Source organism: Cavia porcellus, unplaced genomic scaffold (assembly GCF_034190915.1).
Source record: "Cavia porcellus strain 051 isolate PalLab524CR breed Dunkin Hartley unplaced genomic scaffold, mCavPor4.1 scaffold_32, whole genome shotgun sequence".
Classification (NCBI taxonomy): Eukaryota; Metazoa; Chordata; class Mammalia; order Rodentia; family Caviidae; genus Cavia; species Cavia porcellus.
Window position 1 is genome coordinate 17,353,516 of NW_026947515.1, and position 20,754 is coordinate 17,374,269.

A 20,754-nucleotide genomic window follows, 5' to 3' on the forward strand; every position below is an offset into this window, starting at 1 on the left:
AGGCACCATGGTGCTGGGTTCTGCAAGCAAAGGGAAAATAAAGGCACGCACACACCGGGGGCCAGCAAAATGGCTGCGGCCCTGCCAGCATAAGCAGGCAGCTTTGATTGAGAAAAAGAACAAAGAAACTTACACTGCGCACATTTAGATTACACATCTTGTGCACTTCTTGTCCTTATAGGACCTCAGGTTTTTTCCTTGGGATGGGGGGAAAGTTCCAAGGCCTGCACTTTTCCCCAAAACATCATCGATGGGGTGTGTCCAGGACAAAATAGAGTCAGTGTGGCTTCTCTACATCATGGCACCATTCACTTCTGTGATGTTCCAGAGGTGAAACAAGCCATGGGGCCCAAGTGAACCAGCTTCTTATGTTCCCAGGAAGAAGGCAATCCACTGTGAAAGTCTCTGTAAGGTAGGGAGAAACTTGAGTTTTCCACCCAGTGTTGTCACCTAATCGCTCTGCTCAGCTTTTTCTGTCTCTGACGGGAGGGGCTGACTGTGAAGGACTCACATCTGGGACTTCGGGAGTATTGAAGCATGAGGCAGATGAGGAAGACCTCGACCAGGGGAATGCTGCACCCACAGAGAGGGAAATTATGGACCCATAGAGAGGGAAATGCTTCTCCAACAGAGAGGGAAATGCTCACCCATAGAGAGGGAAATCCTCACCCAGAGAGAGGGAAGTGCTCACTCACAGAGAGGAAGCCATGCATTGGTTTCATCCTCACAGCAATCATGAAGGGCTTGTTTTATTTTTTGCTATATTGGGCATGGAACCCAGACCATCCTAACACTGAATCACACCCGTAGCATTTAAATTTTTAAAATTTTGAGCCAAGTGTCTTGCTTTATAACCCAGGGTGTTCTAAAATTTCATTTCTCCTGCCTCAGCCTCCTGAGTGCTGGGATTACAGATGTGCAACACTACACCCACCATAAAGGGTTTATGAGAAATATTTCTAGTTGGACGTGGTAGCGGATGCTTGTAATCTTGGCTATTCAGGAGAATGAGATGGGAGGATTGAGAGATACATAGCCTGGGCTACATAGCAACGGCATATCTAAACAAAACAGAGGAAACAGAAAGAACCCAGGCACAGAGCCCTGAACTGCCTCAGGTCACATGGAGAGTAAATCAGGAGGTGGGACTGGCCTGAGGCTGAGCCCAAAACCACTGGATTCACTGGCTTAAAATCCAGGGTGGCTGGGGTGGCCTGCTGGAGGACCTGGGGAGGGTACAGGGTTAGGAGGGGACAGGAATCAAGAGAACTGTCCAGGTCCCACACCACTCGTGGCGTAGGGAAGAGCAGGTCACTGAACAGCAGCCTTGGCAGGTGCAGCATGAACTAAGGCTCAAATTGGGCCAGGGATTCAGCTAAGTGGCCTCAGTGCCTGCTTGGCAAGGGTGAGGTCATGAGTTCAATCCCCCGTACCAAAAAAAAAAAAGAAGGCTCAAACTTCAGGGCTACTGAACGAAAGTGGGTTGGCATTCTCCCTGTTATTACATCTTCCTCTGCCCTCTTGAGTAGTAGCTTTTATGCTGTGGCATGTGCCTGTAATCCCAACTATGTGAGATAGTGAGGCAACTGGATTCCAAGTTCAAGGCCAGCCCGGGCAATTTATAGTTCAGGCTGGCCTCAAACTTCTGACAATCCTGCTGCCTCAGCCTCCCTAGGAGGCCCAAAGTTTTATTAGAAGGTCTGGAGATGTATTTCCGGTGGCTTACCTAGAATGTATAAGGTCCTGAGGGCCATTTCTAGTCACACACACACACACACACACACACACACACACACACACACACAACAGAAGCAACAATAGCTGGGAAACTAGCTCAGCAGCACAAGAGCCTGCCCAGCAAGTGTAAACTTCTGAGTTCAGTTCCTGGTACAAAAGAGAGAGAGAGAGAGAGAGAGAGAGAGGGAGAGAGAAAACAATTGTTATACAAAAAATCAAATAAATAAGGCTGACCAGGCCAACCACAATTCTCTGCCCTCATCTATAGCCGGGTCTTTGAATTCTGAAAGCTGGAGACCTCGTGCTGCCCACAGGCTCTGCCAAGAAGCACTTCTGAGGTTCGTAAAAATAGTAAATGGTTCTGTGACAACGAACTTTGTCTAGCAGACAAAGAATTTCAAAACATAAGCTGGGAAGGGTGGAGGGGGGTAATTAAGGTCTGTGATATGCCGTAGAAGTTTGGAATGATTTTGAGGCTGTGTCTATACATTCTATTGTCCTACTGAATGGCAAACTTCCATCCTCTTTTTTTTTTTTTTTTTTTTTTTTTGTCTTTTTCCTTTTTATCAGTACCGGGGATCGAACTCACGACTGCCTGCTTGCAAGGCAGGCGCTTATGCCGCTGAGCTAAAACCCCAGCCCCACTTCCATTCTCTTACAAATCCAAAATTCCTCAATTGCATGTCCTGCCCCATGAGAGACCTGAAAACAAAGCCTGTGTGCAACACACAGACATACACGCACTCGCACACACACACACACACACACACACACACACACACACACACAGGAGCAAACACTGTGGGCTAAGGATCCTGGGGGACAGGAATTGGGAGATGAAGGTCAAGATATCAGCAAAGCCCAGAAGAGGGTCAGGGCCAAAAGGCTGGATAAAGAAGGCCAGGCTGGCTGTGGAGCCTCTGGTGTCAGAAAACTGACCAACTTCCATTTGGCCAAGTTCCAGATTGGTGTTTAAATAACTGAAAAGTACATCTAGTTATGTTATCTGGAAAAAAAATGAATGCAGAAGTGCAAATATAATGTGATTCCATTTAAAATATGTTCAGAAGGGCTGGGGATATCACTAAGTGGCAGAAGACCTTCCCTGCTAAGCACACGGTCCTGAGTTTGATTCCCGGCAACAACCACCAAATATGTATATAAAAGGGGCTGGCAAAGTACACACCAAAATGTCAGCAGTACTCATCTCTTGATGTTGCTATAAAGGGCTCTTATTTTCTTTATACTTTTCCAAGCTTCCTACATAAACATGTAGAGAAGTTATTAAAATGTCCCTCACAATGACATTCCCCGCATCCACGCTGGGGTCTCCCAAGGGGGAGCTCCAAGCGAGGTGGTGTGTGCTGGGAGGATAAGCAGGCAGCCTTTGGATGTTAACCCCTTTGGGGGCACTGGCTACAGACATTGCTCCAGCATTCCTCTTTGTGTGTGTGTGTGTGTGCACGCGGCGCCCCTGTGCATTGTGCTGGCACTCAAACCTGCCTTGTGCATATGCGAGTCAAGTACTCTACTCCTGAGCCACAACTCTAGTCCAAGGCGGTTTTACCAGGCTGTTACTCAAGTGGTTCTGTCTGGAACCAAGGATGTCCACCTATATCAGTGGACACAGAGCTGTTGTAATCAGGAGCCCAAGGTAAGACTGGACTAGTCCATACTCTCAGTCAGTCAGGCCCATCCAAGACACTCACCTTCCAGCAGCCAAAGACAGGCAGGGGCCATCCATCAGGGTGAACCGGGCCATTATTAGAAATGACTGGATCAAGGAGCCAGCACTGATCAGCAAGGGCCCCCAGAGCACATCACCATGGGAAGCCAGCACCCCAGAAGTCCTGCCTCTACTCCCAGCCTCCTAGAGCACTCTTGGATCAGTATGTGGGCAGGCAAGGGTCACTTCACATGGCAGGACACTGTGGCAGCCAACGACCCAGGCTAGAGAGAGGACAAGTCTGAGGCTGGATGGCCTGTGTGCACTAGAACAGGAGCTCTGGGGACTCTTTGAGGTTCTTTCTGGATGAAGGTGGAGGTAGCAACCCAGAAAAGGGACCAGCTGGACTTCCAGGACACGAGAGCCATCTGCCCCTATTCCTAACTTCCCCATGAGGAACACAGACTCACACAGTGAGGGCAGGACCTTTAATTGTATTCACAGAGAGACTAGGGGGAAACTCCATGTTAGACAGCTGGGGACCCAAAAAATGGAGGCAGAGCTGAGCTGGCTGGTGGCATAGAGGACAGAGAAGAAGGGGAAGGGGTGGGAGGAAGAGCGTGCTGGGATACAACCACATTCCCTTCCCAGTCTCTTGTGGACACTCCCTGGCCAGCCCAGTCCAGCTTGGTCATCTCAAGAGTGTCTCAGCTCCACCTCAGAGCCAAACTGGGGCTGGCGGAGACTGTGGTGGCGCCTGCTGAAGAGCTGCTGGGTGAGGCCCAAGGTGGCCACCAGTAGGGCACCACCCAGGAAGAGCAGCACCCACTGGCCCATGCGGGCCTGCTGTGGCTCCAGGTTCATGCCCAAGAAGTTGACACGGCCAGTGTGGGAGAAGTCTGAGGGAGCTGGACGAGGAAGCAAGAAGACAGGGCAGTGGGCAGGGGGATGGGTGGGCCAGGGCTACAGGCTCTGGCTTCCCTGTTCTTTCTCTGAGGTCAGACGTGAGCCTGCCTGGACTGGGGAGGGGGCTCTGTCCTGTCGAACACTGGGGGGCTGGGCCTTGGGCTGGAGGTGGGGTGGGTCGTGATACCAGAGTTTGGTGTCCAGTTGTACTGCGGCCAGCCCAGCTTCTCCCCGTGCCGCCCGTTTTCAGTGACAAGCCAGTCCATCAGTGGCTTGAAGTAGTTCATCATGGCCAAGGCCGACATGTTGGGCTGACCTGTCATCAGCTTCATGGCTTCTGGCCAAGGTTTACTGTAGCCTAGCTTCATGATGTCCCTGGGGAATCCACCAGAGAAAGGGAAACTGAGTCAGAACAACCCAGGCCCTCTTTCCTCAGCCTGATATTCTTCTTTGTATCCGTCTCTCTGTCTAAACGTTCCTTTAGGAATAGGAAGGTCTGAGACCAGGATCCTCTAGTTCCCCACTGGGCGGGAGGCTGAGGGGAGCAGAGCAGAGTGTGAAAATTGTGAGAGGGCCAGGAACACTTACGCCAGCCGCTTCCCTGCTTCCTTGGACTGGTAGATATCACATTTGTGCAGCGGCCCCTGGTGGCCAGCAGCCTGGCACAGCGCCTCATGGAACTGGAACTGGATGACAAAGCTGACAAAGTACCTGGAGGGGAGGGAAGGTGTGGTGTGGAATGAAGTGGACTGAGGGGCTGTGCTACTGACAATCCAGTCCCTTCTGCCCATGGCAGCCACGCAGGACCAGCAGAGCAGGACGAGGTCCGGAAATCAGGGTGAGCCCACCCTGGCTTCTGGGGTTGTCCCAGCGCCTCCCTAGCTGTGGCTGTGCAGATGCCAGAAGGCCACCTCCACTTCTTGAGGCCCCAGGGACCAGCCCCTTGGTGGGAGGCAGCTTGGGGCAGAAGGCTTAGCAGAATGCTTCTGAGTCAGTGACATCTCATCCCGGGATGTATATACACAGCGGCAAGGGGCTGCCAAAGGGGTCAGATGGATGTGTTTAGGGTGGTCTGGGCAGGGAAGCCAGCCTAAAATGATCTTACCTGAAGCAGTAGGAATTCTCAGGTAGAAATGCACCAGTCAAGGCCAGAGCAGCTGTGCCAAGCCTGGAGGGGTTTTAAATGTCCAGACAAGCAGTGCAGGCCTCTGCCTTTCAACACTGGGCACAAACCACGTGAGGCTCCCTTCCCTGGCATTTCCTTAACGTACATTGCCCTGGTTGCTGGCCAGAGGGTGGACTGTGTTTCTAGAGTGCCTGGCCTCCTCTGCCTACCCTGTTTGAGTAACTGTCCATGCTAAGCTGGGAGGCTAATATCTCAAGGCTGTCCTGCGGTGATGAGAGCGAGTGCTGCTTTGAACCCCAGAGAGGAAATGGCTCCAGCTGGCAAGCAGAGGCCTCACCCAAGAGTTCTCTCTGGAGCACCATGGTGGTCAGGCCTATCTCACATGCCTCAGGGTAAGGCTCCTTGCTCCTCTGTCCCCTGAGTGGGTGAGCTGTGCTCCCCACCCACCTTCCCTGGACTCTTAGGAACAGACTTCATCAATCCCTTACATGCTGGCATTGTGCCAGGCACCAGGATGGGGCAGCGGGTGTGGTGCACAGTCCTGGTCCTCACTGGAGTTCCAAGGACACAGGAGGAAAGGACTAGAGGTGGCTACAGTGATCTTGAGACCCTCCATGTTCTCAGTACCTTGATTCCCTGGGGGACTGGGATACCTGTGGCCAGGGACGCCTGGAATTCCTCCCTGAAGTCTCCCAGCTTCCAGCTTCTAGGGGGTTCTAGAATCCCACACCCATTTTTCCTTACCCTCAGCAAGTGCCCTCCTGTAGCACCGGGCAGGAAAAGGCTGCACCAGGCACCCCTTGCTTTGGCTGCATGACTCACACAGGTCAGTGTGCTGACGCACTGCTCTTAATATTTAACAATGGTGGGCCTGGGCTGCCAGAGCCTGACCATACTGTGTAGTGGACAGTGAGCCCTTGTGACCATGCTGTAAGATGCGATCAAGGTGAGGAACTGGGTGCTCACAGACTGGAGACTGGCTCAAGGAAACAAAGTCATGGTCATTTTGACTCTAAACCTTCAACTGCAACACACCCTTAACAGCCCTGCCTCCCAACTGAATTGTTTTTCAGCCCTGAGTTTTAGGGTATAGAAAAGTTTTTTCAGGTGCAACTCAAAGTATCCCACAGGTAATAGGTTCAACCACAGCAAAAACAATCTTGTTTCAAAAACAGAACCAAAACCAGGCATTCCTCAGGTCAATATCCAGCTGTGTGTCATGGTTAATGTAAACTAGCCGGCTGAGGTCTGGTCACCACTAGCAAATTATTAGCTAAGTTTCTCTTTCTTAACTGTCTGGATGGCAGAGGCTCTCATCTCACCAAGAGGCTGTTTAAAGAAGCAGCCTAAGTCTTGGCAGCATATGAGGGGACCCAGGTGCCAGGTGGCATGTGCCAGCCCCAAAAGTCTGGAGGGAAGCCCCAAGGTGCACAGGGACAGTAATTTAAACATCAAGTCATGGGTGGCCCCTCCTCCCTACCCTTACCTGATGTAAGGTACACTTGAAGGAATGTGGAACTTGGCCCCTGGGTCAAAGTCATCTCGGGACCTGGGCACTGGGGGACAGAGACCCTGGTACTTCAGCCTGTCAAGGGGGAAGATATGTTGGAGAGAGTGCTTCGGGAGAACCACGCCAGGGGGAAGGTTGGCATCTTTTACTTAAAGGATGTTCTCTGCACCTGGGGCTACACTGGGTGCTTGACTCCTGCATGCAGTGCCTCTGCGCACAACCACCCTGTGACACATCACACACACACACCCCACTCCCCCAGTGATGGTGACCTTTCAGAGCTTTCCGTGATACAATCAACCCAGCCGGCTGTGTGTGCCACAGGCTCAACACCACTGCCCCAGCCTATCTATCACAGAGGTGCACACAGACCCCCATGAGGACCCTTCCAGCCTCCACCGCTGGAATATTCTAGAACCTGAGGCTCCACCACTCCTGGTTATAGTTTTCCTTGGTGATGCTTCCATCAAATACTCTCCAACGCCACTGGTCAATGAGGTAGCTGAAGGGGATGAAAGCGATCTTGTCGAGTGCCATCTTCATCAGAAAGTTGATGTCATGCTCTGCCAAGAGAAGGGAGCATGGCCTTAGGCCTGTGTCTGCCTCCTACAGGACTTCACAGCTTATCCCTGGTGGGTGTGCAATGGGTAGCGGGAACAGGGCACTGTACCTCTTTGGTCCTGGACCTCCTCTTGAGACGGTCTGTGTGTTCCATTCTCCCAGGCTCACCCCACTGGGTCCCCTTCCTCCCCATCACTGACTCAGACCTCTGACCTCAGGCTGCTAAGTGCCTCTCCCCCACCTCCCAAGCTTGCGATCCCTTCTTAGCCCTCAGCCTGCCAGGATCTCATTCTCACCGTAGCTGCTGCCCTCAGTACTCAGCAGATTGAGGCTGTGTAGATGCTTGGGAGTAGACACTGAGAGAGCCAGCACGTCTCCAATGGCCTCATGAAAGCCAGGGTTGGCACCCTCCCGAAAGGCCAAAGGCAAATCCTTGTACTGCATGAAATACTGGATGTGGCCCATTTCATGGTGGGCCACCACCAGGTCCTCCATGTTCACAGTGGTGCACTGCTTGATCCTGGGGTTGAGAGAGAGAAGGTGTCAGAAGAGGCCTGGAAACAAAAGGGGCTGTGATGCTGCATTCTGAGCAGACCCACCGCTACTAAACGCGGGAAACAGAGCATGATGGGAAGGAAGGTGGTGAGGAGAAATCAAGTAAGCCTAAGAAAGAGAATTTACGTGTTGGGAGTCCTTAAAGTACGGTCACTCCAGGCACTTCTCTGCCCCAGATTCAAGCCCGCATTCAAGCTTTCTGACTATATAGTCTTGCCCTACAGGCAATGAGATACTCCTAGAGACCTTACAGAATGTGTGTCTTATGGTTTCCTATGTTTATCTCCCAAGGCTAGGGCTTCTCAAAGGGGACAACAATGCCTGTGCATCTCATGGAACCCAATATCAAGAGTTCCTATGGTTAGGTCTGAATGATGGATGCAGAACCGTCCAAGCCAGAAGGTTCCATCTGCTCCTATTCATCGTCTTTCTCTCTCTCTCTCTCTCTCTCTTTCTCTCTCTCTCCCTCTCCCCACTTTTCTCCTCTCCTCTATTCCCCCTTCCCAGGGATAGGGCCTCATAAATTTAACCACTGAGCTACAGCCCCCTCCCCTCCCCTGTTCTCTTTTGCAAGCCATTCCAGTTTCAGGATCTAAGCAAAATCTTTTACTTCGGGTTCATCTAATTTTTCTGCCATTCTCACTGGGGGAGGAGGCAGGAGCTGCCCAGCATCCTGGCTACAATGAGATATGTGTCTGCCTCGTTTGTCTCCTGACTCCATAAAAGGGAGGATCCCCCAAGAACCCTTACCCGCCTTGATCCTGTCTGCCTCAGCCTTACAACTTTAGTCCTTGAGCTTTGGAAGGGCCCAAGGCCAGGCAGCCCGGTGAATCCTGTCGGATTTGATTTCAGGCTCTTGTGGCCATTCTTTTCTTGATGGACATTTCATCAGCTGTAGTAGATTATTTTGCCACTTCTCCTAAGAAGCAGTCATTTTTTCCTCTTCTCTTAGGAATTGATTTAGCCAATAAAACACAGCAGGCCTAGGGACTTTTGGGCTTAGCTGTTAAAGAGGATGTTGGCTGGTAGGCTAAATCTGTCAGCCTGAGACTGCCACAGTGTGATGGAACTGCTGTCCCAGACACCCCAACCAGGCACCTGATGTGAGCAGAAAGGCCGTCTTGAATATTCCGCCCTAGACATGTTGCATGGGGAAATATCAATAAACTCAGGACCAAACACAGGATGAGCCATCCTGGGGCGGCAGGTAAGCAGTGGAGCACTTGCCTAGCATGTATGAGGCCATGGGTTTGAGCCCTAGCACAACACATGTACACATACACAAATTACCCCAACTGAGGTCTCTATCATGGTGTAGTAGGGACAACCATTTCCACTGCACATTGCTTGACCTGCTAGACCATAACATCTCAAGTATAATCATGCTCCATCAGTTTTTTTTACATCAATAAGTTTTGTGGGTGGTTTGTTATGCAGCAGTGACTAACAAAAACTCATGCAGATGAAGGCAGCTTCTGTCAGTGTTGACAGTGGGTCTGTGTGGAGTCCCTAAATCCCAGACTACACCTAAAAACAGGGTCAGTTCCATGCAGAGGTCTTTCTGAGTAAAGGAGGCTGGGCAGTTCTCACCCAGCACTGGGACATTGCACATTCCCAGCCAACCATGTGGGCAGGCTGGCCAGCACTTGAGGAAACCCTCGTTTTGTGAAAACAAACAAACAAACAATCAATCAAACAATGTCTGAGCTGGAGTCTAGCCTAATGCTCTTGACCCTTGGCCCCAAACTGTGCCCCTGACCCTCCTTGCTCACTCCAGCTGAGGAAACAACCATGGAGCCTTGACTTGGCTCATCTCTTTGCTCCTGGCCCAAGGCAAGACATCCTTGCTCCAGCTGGACAGACCTGAAGTCCTTGCCATTGTAGAAGTCCCAGGCTGAGGCATGGCACACCACCTCCCGCCCATCTGTTGGCTTTTCCAGCATTGACTTGTTCCAGAAGTCAGGAGGCACAGGCAGCAACCCCAGGGAGACGAAGAAATCATCAGCTTCTTTAAACATCCTTGTAGGTGTCCATCCCTGCAAGCAAAGAGAGTTTTGCCTAAACTTGGGGCTCTGGGGACTGCTGAGGGGGGCAGCAGAGAGAGCTGAATCTGTGGGTCCCTCCCTTCTGGGCAGAGACCCTCCCAACCCCCCGAACCCCAGGAAAGCCCCTGGAGGAGAACCCCAGCCCACAGACCTGGTTTATCATGGCCTCTGTGGCGTCCATCTTGGGGGCAAAAGGGAAGGGTGCCACCAAGTCATAGATGTTGGACCAGGTCTGTGCCCACATGTTCCCTGGAGGCAGATAGGAAAGAGATGGCAGAGAGAGGAAACAGATGTGACTTTTTGGGACCAGAGCCATCCTTCGAGGAAGAGGGATCCAGATCCCAGTTCTGCCAATCGTAGCAGACACCCACTGCCTGACACCCACTGTATGTAGACTTTGCTGTGTGTGACATACACTATCTTCAGAATGCACATCAGCCCAAAGTCTTAACATCAGTTACAGGTGAAGACCTTGGTGGTCATCAGGGAATCTAGGTGGTCTTCACTGTCCAGAGCATTGAAAAAATCCTACAAATGAGAAAGCTACAGGTCTCTGGAACATCTATGTCAATAGAACTCACTTCCTGAGTACTATGCCAAACACACTGTGCATGTAAACTTGTATACTTGCCTGCACCCAGGTACTGGGATGATTTCTACTATACACCACAGGAAACTGATCTTCCCAGAGGCCCACAGCTGGATTTAATGGCTGGTAAGCCACGCCTTATTAAGCCACCATCCTGTGTCTCCTCTACAACTCAAGTTTGGTTCACACAAGTCACATGTCAAGAACCAACTACACTATCTTTAGGAGACATTAATGTCTCTGAGTTTAGGTTGAGAAAAGACACCAAGGAGCTGGGGATTTAGCTCAGCAGCATAAGCGCCTGCCTTGTAAGCAGGCAGTCGTGAGTTTGATCCTCGATACTGATAAAAAGGAAAGACCAAAAAAAAAAAAAAAAAGACACCAGGTTTTCAGGACTGGAGAAAAGGAAAATATTCAGAATGAGTGAGAGGTTCAAAAATAAGCAAGAAGGTTCAAGGGTTTAGCTCAGCGGCCTAAGTGCCTCCCTGGCAAGTGTGAGGTTGTGAGTTCAATCCCAGTACCAAAGAAAGCAAAATAGGCAAGGCATCAGGATTCTTCCACCATCAAGGAAGAGTAGGTTGAGTTGACAGTGAGATCTGAAAGTGCCAACCAGCAGAGCCAGACAGGGAGAGTGCAGTGTGAATACACAGCCGCCTTGTGGCTCCTCCTTGGCTGACTGCTGTGGGGCTGAGTTCTAAGTGTCAGGTCCCCAGCCACTGCGGGCATACCGGTCCCAGCCTGGTCTCTGTTTCAGTCACTGAACTGATATCCACTCACACATTCTTGGTCTCACCATAGGGACCATGCAGGGCTGGTCTTTTGAGCTGCCATGACTTGGGCTGAGTGGGAACTAGACCCATATCTGGACCATCTTCTGGGGTCTCCCTTATGATATTTTTATGTGTCTGTGAGATCGAGGATTGAATTCAGGGGTTCACACAGATGCTAAATGAGCTACATCCCTATTCCCCTCTTTTGGAAATTTTTTGAGACAAGCTCTTGCTAAGTGGCCCAGGGTGGCCCCAAACTTGTGATCCTCCCTTCTCAGCCTCCCAAGTTAAGATTACATGTGTGTCATGGTGTCCAGTCTTCCCTGTAACTTCTGAGTGTTCTGTGATCCTACCTGGCCTGTATGCTTATAACATAGACCCTAGGAAAATGCTCTGAATAGCCTGACAGGAACAGAAAACTGGGTACCTCTGCTTCATTCCAGTTCCTACCATCCCTTATCATCTTCGTGGCCTCCTTCATGCATTCAGGGCATTGAGTTTACAACATTTGAAAACTGAGGTTCAAGCCAGGGGTGGTGGCATATGCCTGTAATCCCAGCACTGAGGAGGCTGAGGCAGGAGGACAGCCATGATTTTGAGCTAATAGGTTCAAGGACACCATGAACTATGTAGTGAAATCTTGTCTTCAAAAAAACACAGAACGAAACAAACAAATGAAACAACAAACCACCACCACAACAAAAAGAAAACTAAAGTTTGAATTGGATCTACATTCTTAAGATTCTTCTTTATTCTAGTTCCCTTGGTTCAGACACTATCTGTCCTCTCCCCACATCCCACTTTTAATCCCTCAAAACCTCTTGTCTTGCAAGGCTCTGCTCATGGGCAGCCTCCCCAGCCTGCATTCTCAGCCCTTCCTCTTCCCAGATCCAGCTACTGTGAAGCATGATGGACAATGTGGTCTTCCCCTCACAAGTTCTTGAAATTTTACCCCCACTATCTACAGTACCTTGCACAATGTGGGTCTGGAGCCCATGTGACACAAAAAGGGAGCAGGGTGTATCGTTCAGTGATAGAGCACTTGCCTGACACACAGACACTGAGTTCATTCCCAAAACCATGGGTGCACACACGTGCACACGCTCGTGTATTCACACTCACACACATACACACACAGGCACATGGCAATAGATGTAAGCAGGAGTGTCCTCCATCCTGGCTATGTTCCCTCCACCACTCTCCCAGCCTGCTCCCTGCCCTCTAGCTAGTCCCATCCTGACCTTCACCGAATTGCCCATCTTCTCCCGCTCAGGACTGGACTGCAGCCTCACCCAGCAGATGGGCAGGAATGGGACCCTCCAGGTTGATGTGCTCAGGCCCGTAGTGGCGGTGCAGGGCACGGCGCACGTAGGCGTGCAGGTTCTGGTAGAGCGGCTGAAGCTCCAGGAAGATCTGCTCCAGGTCTTGCTCCAGAGATGGTGTCTCGTACATGGATCTCCATGAATCTCCTGCATCGATGTAGCCTGCACAGGGGACACAGCTGGGCTCTCCTGAAAACTGACCATTCTCACACCTCCCTACCACCTGTAGGACCTCTCTGAGGAAGCCAAGGGACGCTGGGACCAGAGGGCCAGTGATACCAGTAGGAGGGACTCACCATTGAGCCGAGCAGCCTTGTTGGTGAGCTCCACATACTTTGGGAAGAAAGGGAGGATGGCTCTTCCCACCTTGTCTCGCCAGCCCTTCCATACCCAGAGCAGTTCTTCATATTTCCGGGATGTGGCCATCACATTCGTCAGATCTGAGAGGGGAGCAGTTGAATGGTTTAAGCCCCAGCCCTTGGCTCACCTCCTCCCATCTATTTATGGGAGGACTTGAATTTCAGAGCTGGAATAAACCTGGTAAGATCACGTGAAAGTGAGTACCCAGACAGAAAGCCTAGGGAAAGGGGAGACAGAGGGAGAGCCGTATCCACCAAGAGCTCAGAGGGCACCTGCTGGGGTCATATGCTGTGCATATGTGATCTCAGACCTTGCAGGGTTTCAGTGACCCTTCGAGGGATCTGCGTCAATTTGAACAGTTTGGTGATGTGCTAGGGTCTCCCCATCAGGAAGTGGCTGAGCTGAGGCACAAACCAGACTCCAGAGCCCCTGCCTCCCTCCATGCCTCTCCCTGGGAGACATGGCTCAGGGGTCCAAAGACCTTAGTTCTATTTCCAGCCCTCCTACTGGTCCCCAAATTAGCACTCTCCCTACTTTTACTAGACTTGTTCTCTCTCTTCCATCTATAAAAAGGGGACACACGTATCAACCTTCTCAGGAGAACAGAAGTTCACAAGGACATGGGTACCTGAGTAGAGATTTGTGCCTCCTCATCTCTGTGTCCCCCACAGGGCCCAAGGCACCCTTCAAAAATTGTTAAGAGACTGAACTTAATAAAGAATAGCTGCAAAGATTGTGGGAGAGTGAGGAGCTGTCTGAGTGTCACCAAGGAGCTGGAACTCCTGGGTTTATGTCCTGTTGATGCTGCTAAGTGTATAGACTCCCTAACTATGTATGACAAGGAACTGATATCCACTTCATAAGCTGGGGTGAGAGTTATGTAAAGCCATGGGGTATCAGTGTTGAAGATCCACAGAAAGACAGATGGCTTTCCTTCGTGCTTTGGTCCTCGTCTGAGACAGAGGAAGACAAAGGCTTTCGCTGTTACCCAAACCCTTGCTGATGAATTTAAGCTTCTCCCCCTATTCTGGAACATACTACATGATATCTATCTACTTTTTGCAGAGAAAGTACATTCAATTAGTTTTGTTTTTAAAATGTGTATTTTTGGAATTTCACATCTGGTCTCTGGTACTGTGATTCTTTGGCCTTTGTGGGTGTATTTTTGCTGAGTCAGTGACCTGATGCTCCAGCACTGAATCAGGGGATTGCCTAGGGGTGAGGGTGTTGAATGCACACTCCTTTTAATACTCTGTCCCCCATCCAGCCAGACGTGCAGGCACATGCTCCTCCCCTGACTTTATGTGCATGCCCACATCCACCACCTGCAGGCCAAACCCCGCCTGGGGAAGCTGTTTTTCTCTCCTGTTTATTTTCCATTTCCCCTTCTATTGGTCATTGTTCTAACATGAGAGCTGGGCTGGGGGCCAGGAAGAAACCATTTCTGCATGGAGATGCCTTATGAAGAATGTTTATGCCTGTAAGTCCGCAGCCCTGGAAAGGGTGAGTCAGGAGGGACTGGGAGAGTGTGTGTGTGAGTCTCTGGGGGCCCAGAGTTAGCTCCTTCAAAGACGATGAGCTCAGAAGGACCAGTAGGTGAGAGAGACAGAGGGTGGCCAAGCTGGCTCACGCCTGTCCAGCAGGAAGTAGCCGTGGAAGAAGGGGTGATGTGAGAAGGGACAGGTTTGGAATCAGAGGCCATGTTCAAGTCTGATGCTTCTCAGGGCAGTTTGACTGCGTGATTCATCCTGTCCAGGCTGTGTGTGTGTGTGTGGGTGGGGGCTGCCTTCAGAGAAGGTGAGGAGCACATGGCCAAGATCAGGAAGGGAGAAGAGAGAAACTAAGGTTTCTGGCTCTTTGCATAGGGGAGTTCAAGCCCTTGAAATGCCACTTTGAGATTCTGCTTCTTTGGGAGATAGAGTGCAGAGAAAAAAGGAAAGGCAAGAGAGTCCTAAAACAAGGTAGTTTCACGATGGGTGGCGAATGGCAAAGGCCAGAGTAGACGCTGGGCCTGGGTAAGGGCAGAGAATCCCCACTGATGGGAAGCTGGAAGTGAATTAGGGGAGCCCAACTGCCCCTTCACTGGCAACACCCCTTTGCCAACCCAGCCCCTGTTTATCGCTTATTCTCCTAGGAGGCTCTCACCAGGCTCCAACTGTAGACAAGTGCCATTGGTGTGGCAGACGTTGGCCACGCTGTAAGTAGTTTCCATGTCCAGTAGAATCTGGTTATACTGCAGGGGGGAAGAAGAGGGACAATGAGGGGGGCTCTTTGCTTTAGGTCCAGAAACATGATTGGGGTACCGGGAAGGGTGTTCCCTAAAGGTACTGCTTTCCCTGGAATTTTGGAGGCATCTGTGGACATGGCCAATGTCACAACTTAAAAAATTAAGGAAGAGGAAGCAATGTGAAAGCCAGACCCTTGAGCAGGGCCCACTCTCCCAGCAGCCTGATATCCACTTTGGTTTGCTCCCCTCAAACCAAATACCTCTTCCAGCTCCTGCGTAGGGAGTGCTGCCCTATCCAGGTCTTGAACTTTCTTTATGATCCGTTTGGTAGTGGCATTCTGGAAGTTGTTCACGTCAAACTGCTTGGCCCAGGTGCCATACTTCAGGGTATGGTTGGCCATTTGCATGTTCTTTTGCAGCTGAGGACACAGACGGTGGTGTCAGGGGATCCTGGAGCTTTGGGAAAGTCTCTGTGCAAAAAGTATCATGGCGGGAGGGCAAGAGGACTGGGGTGGTGGTAAGGGTGGGGGCAGCTGCCCCTTTTGCACGTAAAGACCCTCTTCAGGCTGGTCTGTCTGACTGTGTCCCAGATGCATTATAAGGCCCTATCTACAATTGAACAAGACTGTGTCACTGGCAGACACAGAGAAAAGGAGCCTTAATGTATCTTTTTATTTGGTACTGGGGATTGAACTCACTACCTCGTGCTTGTCAGGCAAGTGCTTATGCCACTGAGCTAAATTCCTGGCCCCCTTAATGTGTCTTTAAAGGCCATTAGGATGACAGCACCTTGCTATTAACTGGGTGGTCTCCCTAAGATTTGGGATCCCATCAATAAAATGGGAAGAAGGCCAACAATTTTGTAAGAATTGGACCTTTAAGGTGTTAGCAAATAGGAGCTTTCAACCTTTTAAAAAGTGAATCTGACATTGCTTTACTTATGCACAACCAATTACAATCTTTCTGACTACACAGGTTGCTGGCAAAAACAAATTCTGTTCAGGCATCGAGTACATGCTTGCCAAATATGAACTTGAACACTGTTTTAAATATTCCATGGATGTATCCCACAAGCTCTGGCAGCCCCGAACTATGCACGTGTGAGTGTCATGTGTGCATCTGTGGGGCTGTGGACACGCACGAGACTGCAGAGGTGGCGGTGGCGCTTACCAGGATCTTGCTGCCTTCAGCAGTGATGTTGGTGTTATAGTTCCAGTTGGCCTCCGAGTATTCGTTCCACACCACCTGAGATGTCCGGTCATATTCCTCCACAAACTTGTTAGCCTCGACCTCATCAGTCACCAGGTCTGTGGGGCAGAGCAGAGGTGAAGAACAAGCCTCCCTGTCCTCACTCCACGGTGCAGTTCCACTAGAGCCCCCACCTGCCATCCCTGCCTCCCTGCTCCCCAAGGCCCTGCCCTCTCCCACTTGGGCTCTCAGTTTTCTGGTGGTTTGTTGTCTGCTTGGGTGTTTTCCAGCTCGTTTCTTGGTGAGTTGTCTGATTTCTGGTTGATACTTGGCTGGCTATCCCCTGGCTGACGGTCACCTGATGGGTGGTTGCCTGGCTGAGGACCAGTAAGAGGTGCCCACAGCATAGCAACAGGAAGGGGAGGCTAGGCAGTCCTAGAGCAGCCCAACGTTGGCCCATGGCCACAGAAGAGCAGAGCCCTGCGGCTGCCACCCCTAGCCAATTAGAGCAGAGCCTGCAGTGTGACCTCATAGAATGGTGTGCCCAGCCACTCTGCCCCCAGGGGCCCTCAAGCCTTGGAACACCCCTTTTAGGATGCAGTGAGGGGAGTCCATTCCACCACAGAGCCTTTCTGATGAGCTTGACGGGTTGCCCAGCCCTCCAGAGCAGGGACCAGGGTTCAAATAGGAAGAGCCAACCAGGACCCTGGCCTTAGGGCCATCCCACCCTCACTCAGGACTTTACCAATGCCCTCTGGGTAGTTGTTGGGCAATGGAGGGCGCCACTGATATTCTGGCCAGCCCAGGACCTCGCTGTTCCGTTGGTTCTGCTCTTGTAGCCACTGGATGACTGGCTGGAAGTAACTGAGCAGCGGCTGAGCATCCAAGGCATCCGAGCCCACCAGGTCCTTCAGCACCTCCTGCCAGGGCTTGGAGTAGCCTGCCTGCAGCACTTTCCTGTTAGGCAGAGTAAGCACTAAGGGCACAGGAAACACAGGTGGGTTTGAGAGCAGTCCCATTGTCCACCTGCTCCCACTGGCTACAACACCAGTGGTAACATGATTCCAGAGCCTAAGACCCCTGAGAAGGTAGCACGGGATGTGTACCTCGCCCCACAATAGCTGAAGGCCCACTCAGTGTTTGATGAGAGATAAGTTACCACACAGTACTTCGGCCCTGTGGTGTCCCAACCTAAACAGATGGTTGCCTCCCAATGTCTCTGCCCTCTGGCAGCCTCTGCCAGCCTCCCACATACCTTCTCCTTCCCACCACATACCGGAGCTTGGCCCCTGCCTTGGTGGACTCATAGATGTCACACTGGTGCAGCGGTCCCTGGTGGCCTGCCTCCTTGCACAGGGCTTGGTGGAACTGGAACTGCAGTACAAAGCTCACAAAGTACCTGCAGTCACAGGGTAAGCATTAGAGGGATGCAGAGGCCAGAGATGAGTCTTCTGCCAAGGTACTGTCCAGCAACCTACAGGGCGGAGGTATCTTAGGGCAGAAGGGAGCACTAGCTCAGTTCATGAGGGCCATTCTTTTTTTGTTTTATTGTTTTTACTTTTTGAAACAGGGTCTATGTATTCCAGACTAGCCTTGAACTCACAATATAGCCCTGGCTGGCCTCAAATTCACAGTAATCCCTCCATCTCAGCCTCCCAACTGCTGAGATAGGGCAGCTAGGATCACGAGAGGAGGGATGCAGGAGTACTCGTACCTGATGTATGGTGTCACATTTGGGATATGAAACTTAGCTCCAGCATCAAAGTGGGTTTCATTTCGGTCCACCGGGGGGCAGATTCCCTGATACTTGGTTCTAGAAGAGGACAGTTATTTTAGGGCCCAGGGCTTGCACAGGCTTCCTGAGCTTCCACAGAGAAGGTAGCACCCTCTGGTACCCCTATCCCATGCAGAGAACTTGCTGGAGGAGTTTCAGGCAGGGAGAAGGGTTTGAGTAAGAGGATATAGACTCCATTAGAGCAAGGGATGAGGCTGAGAGGCAAGAGGCTCCAAGCTGCCCAGGAGTGCTAGGAGGACTCTGGGGTTAGGCTCTTCCTATCCTTCTTCTCACCGAAGATACCACCAGTCGAAGTTGTAGCGGGAAGGCGGGGTACGCCCACTGAACACTCCCCAGCGCCACTGGTCAATTAAGTAGCCAAAGGGCAGGAAAGCAACTTTTTCCAGTGCCATCTTTAGCAGAAAATTAATGTCACTTTCTGTGGGATGATGAGACAAGAAAGAGAGGTCAGGAAGAGAAGGAAGTCCAACTAGGGCACAGTTGGCCTCGGGAATGGCCAATGGGAGACATAGAGAAAGTGAGTCCTGAGAACTAGGGCTCTGCTTGGAAGAGGATTTGGGGGGAGTTTTGCGATCAGGATGAGCTATGAATCTGTGGCCTGGGGCTCTGAAGTTAAAAAACAAAAGGGCAGATCTAGGTGAGGACTAGTGGAGCTGGAGAGCAGGTGAGTGAGGCCAAGCTGGGTCCTCTCAATATGACTGTACCTGAGTCATTGGTGACATGGTCCAGCAGGCCTATTTTGTGCAGATGTGCAGGAGTGGAGACTGACAGTGCCAGCACATCCCCAATGGCCTCATGGAAGCCAGGGTTGGCACCTCTGCGCAGGGTGACAGGCAGGTCCTTGTACTGTAGGTAGTACTGCACATGGCCCATTTCATGGTGCACCGTGTAGAGCTGGCTCATTGTGACCCTTGTGCACTGCTTGATCCTGGGGCAGGGAAAGGACGAGGAAAGAGATGAATGATAGGGCAGGGCAGCGGCCAGAGAACTGGGGAGGCTGAGCCACTTGATGGAGATGACTAATAGGGACACAGCCCTGGGAGAAAGAGCTGGAATCATGCAAATCCTTGACCCTGCTCTGACCCACTATCACTCAGGCCTTCCATCTCCTTCCATGGTACAAGAATCGACTGCTTATCAGAGCTGCCAAAGATGGTGGTCTGATGGGTTCATATGCCCAACAATAGACTAGCCCATAGCGAGCGCAAGGGCAGGTAGAGGCAGGCCTGTACCCCAGCTGCACCCTTCCAAAGTCCCAGCATGCTGCTGCTCCCATGTCTACACCTGAAGTCCTTCCTGTTGTAGAAGTCCCAGGCTGAGGCATGGCACACCACCTCCCTCCCGTCGGACGGCTTCTCCAGCATTGACTCTGCCCAGAACTCAGCAGGCATAGGTGAGAGCCCCAGGGACGTGAAGAACTCTTCTGCCACCCGGAACATGTGTGTAGCATTCCAGCCCTGGTGCCGGGTGTGGACACAGGTCAGGGGCCAGCTGTGAGGAGGGGTCGCTGGCTTCCCTGGGAACAGGTCTAGAGTTCCCCAACCCAGGGCAGCTCCCTGCCCATCTAAGACATCTCTGCTCAGTGGCCTCCTTTCCCAGAGGCAGGACCCTACAGACCACAGGAGACAGAAAGTGAACGTTCCTCACCCCCACCACCATGGACATAGACCCCACTCAGCACTGACCCTTCCTGCCCCTCTTCCCATCTCTGACTCCCTCTCACTGCCTCAACCTGGATTCCGCATTTCTTACCTTCTCTACCATAGCACTGGTGATGTCGAGGCTGGGCTTATCTGGGAAAGGCACCACCATGTCGTAGAGGTTGTTCCAGCTCTGTGCCCACATGTTTCCTAGAAGGAGGAGTAAGGAGGGGAAAAGCCTGGTGCCCTGCCCAGCCATATTTGATTGTCCATGTGTGTCACTGAGTAAGCACTCTGGGTACCAGCATCTGCACCCTGGGGGCAGGGGTCCAGGGCAGCTCGCCTGGCTCAGGGCCAAGCATGCCACACACCAGCCTCGCCCATATCCTGCTGTGGGTCCCGTGCTCCCTGGGTCTGGCCGCTGCCAAGGCTGGTCCTGGGCAATGTTGCTGAGTGCCAGGGTCCCTGCCTCCCAACCCTGTAAGGGACGGGGCTTGTCTCCTTGCACATGAATGAGGATGAAGTGGTTGTCTCCACTGGACTGGAAACCAAAGCATTCAGTTTGATGCCTATCTGGTCTCTAACCACAGTCAGCTGTGCACCCTAAGCCTCAAGTGTCCCCTTCTGTAATGAATAAATGCTAACATCGGTGATGGTGAGTGTGGGAAAGTGAATATACATTGCTCCACACATGAGGCAAGAGAAGGATGACCCCCCTTTCCCTTCTCTGGGTATCACCTTGAACCCAGGCTTCCCT

The 20,754-nt window shown here is 51.6% G+C and overlaps 1 protein-coding gene across 3 annotated transcripts in view; it reads right to left on the reverse strand.

Moving 5' to 3' along the window:
* Nucleotides 1–3,876: 3,876 nt before the first annotated feature.
* LOC100715217 (angiotensin-converting enzyme) overlaps nucleotides 3,877–20,754 on the reverse strand; it is a 41,903-nt gene continuing 25,025 nt past the window's right edge. For 2 of the 3 annotated variants that reach the window (XM_063242116.1, XM_023563383.2), the window contains exons 6-25: nucleotides 20,110–20,207; nucleotides 19,642–19,814; nucleotides 19,062–19,285; nucleotides 18,631–18,775; nucleotides 18,277–18,375; nucleotides 17,839–17,961; nucleotides 17,308–17,519; nucleotides 16,545–16,681; nucleotides 15,635–15,793; nucleotides 15,293–15,380; nucleotides 13,084–13,227; nucleotides 12,758–12,949; nucleotides 10,258–10,355; nucleotides 9,925–10,097; nucleotides 7,803–8,026; nucleotides 7,364–7,508; nucleotides 6,922–7,020; nucleotides 4,898–5,020; nucleotides 4,497–4,684; nucleotides 3,877–4,311 (exon numbers count right to left, since the gene is read on the reverse strand). In XM_063242116.1, the coding sequence (XP_063098186.1) occupies nucleotides 4,100–4,311; nucleotides 4,497–4,684; nucleotides 4,898–5,020; nucleotides 6,922–7,020; nucleotides 7,364–7,508; nucleotides 7,803–8,026; nucleotides 9,925–10,097; nucleotides 10,258–10,355; nucleotides 12,758–12,949; nucleotides 13,084–13,227; nucleotides 15,293–15,380; nucleotides 15,635–15,793; nucleotides 16,545–16,681; nucleotides 17,308–17,519; nucleotides 17,839–17,961; nucleotides 18,277–18,375; nucleotides 18,631–18,775; nucleotides 19,062–19,285; nucleotides 19,642–19,814; nucleotides 20,110–20,207 (3,056 nt within the window). In that variant the 3' untranslated portion in view covers nucleotides 3,877–4,099. Of the gene's footprint in view, nucleotides 4,312–4,496; nucleotides 4,685–4,897; nucleotides 5,021–6,921; nucleotides 7,021–7,363; nucleotides 7,509–7,802; nucleotides 8,027–9,924; nucleotides 10,098–10,257; nucleotides 10,356–12,757; nucleotides 12,950–13,083; nucleotides 13,228–15,292; nucleotides 15,381–15,634; nucleotides 15,794–16,544; nucleotides 16,682–16,802; nucleotides 17,038–17,307; nucleotides 17,520–17,838; nucleotides 17,962–18,276; nucleotides 18,376–18,630; nucleotides 18,776–19,061; nucleotides 19,286–19,641; nucleotides 19,815–20,109; nucleotides 20,208–20,754 lie in introns of those variants that run through there. The other variant, XM_063242117.1, reaches the window with a different exon arrangement.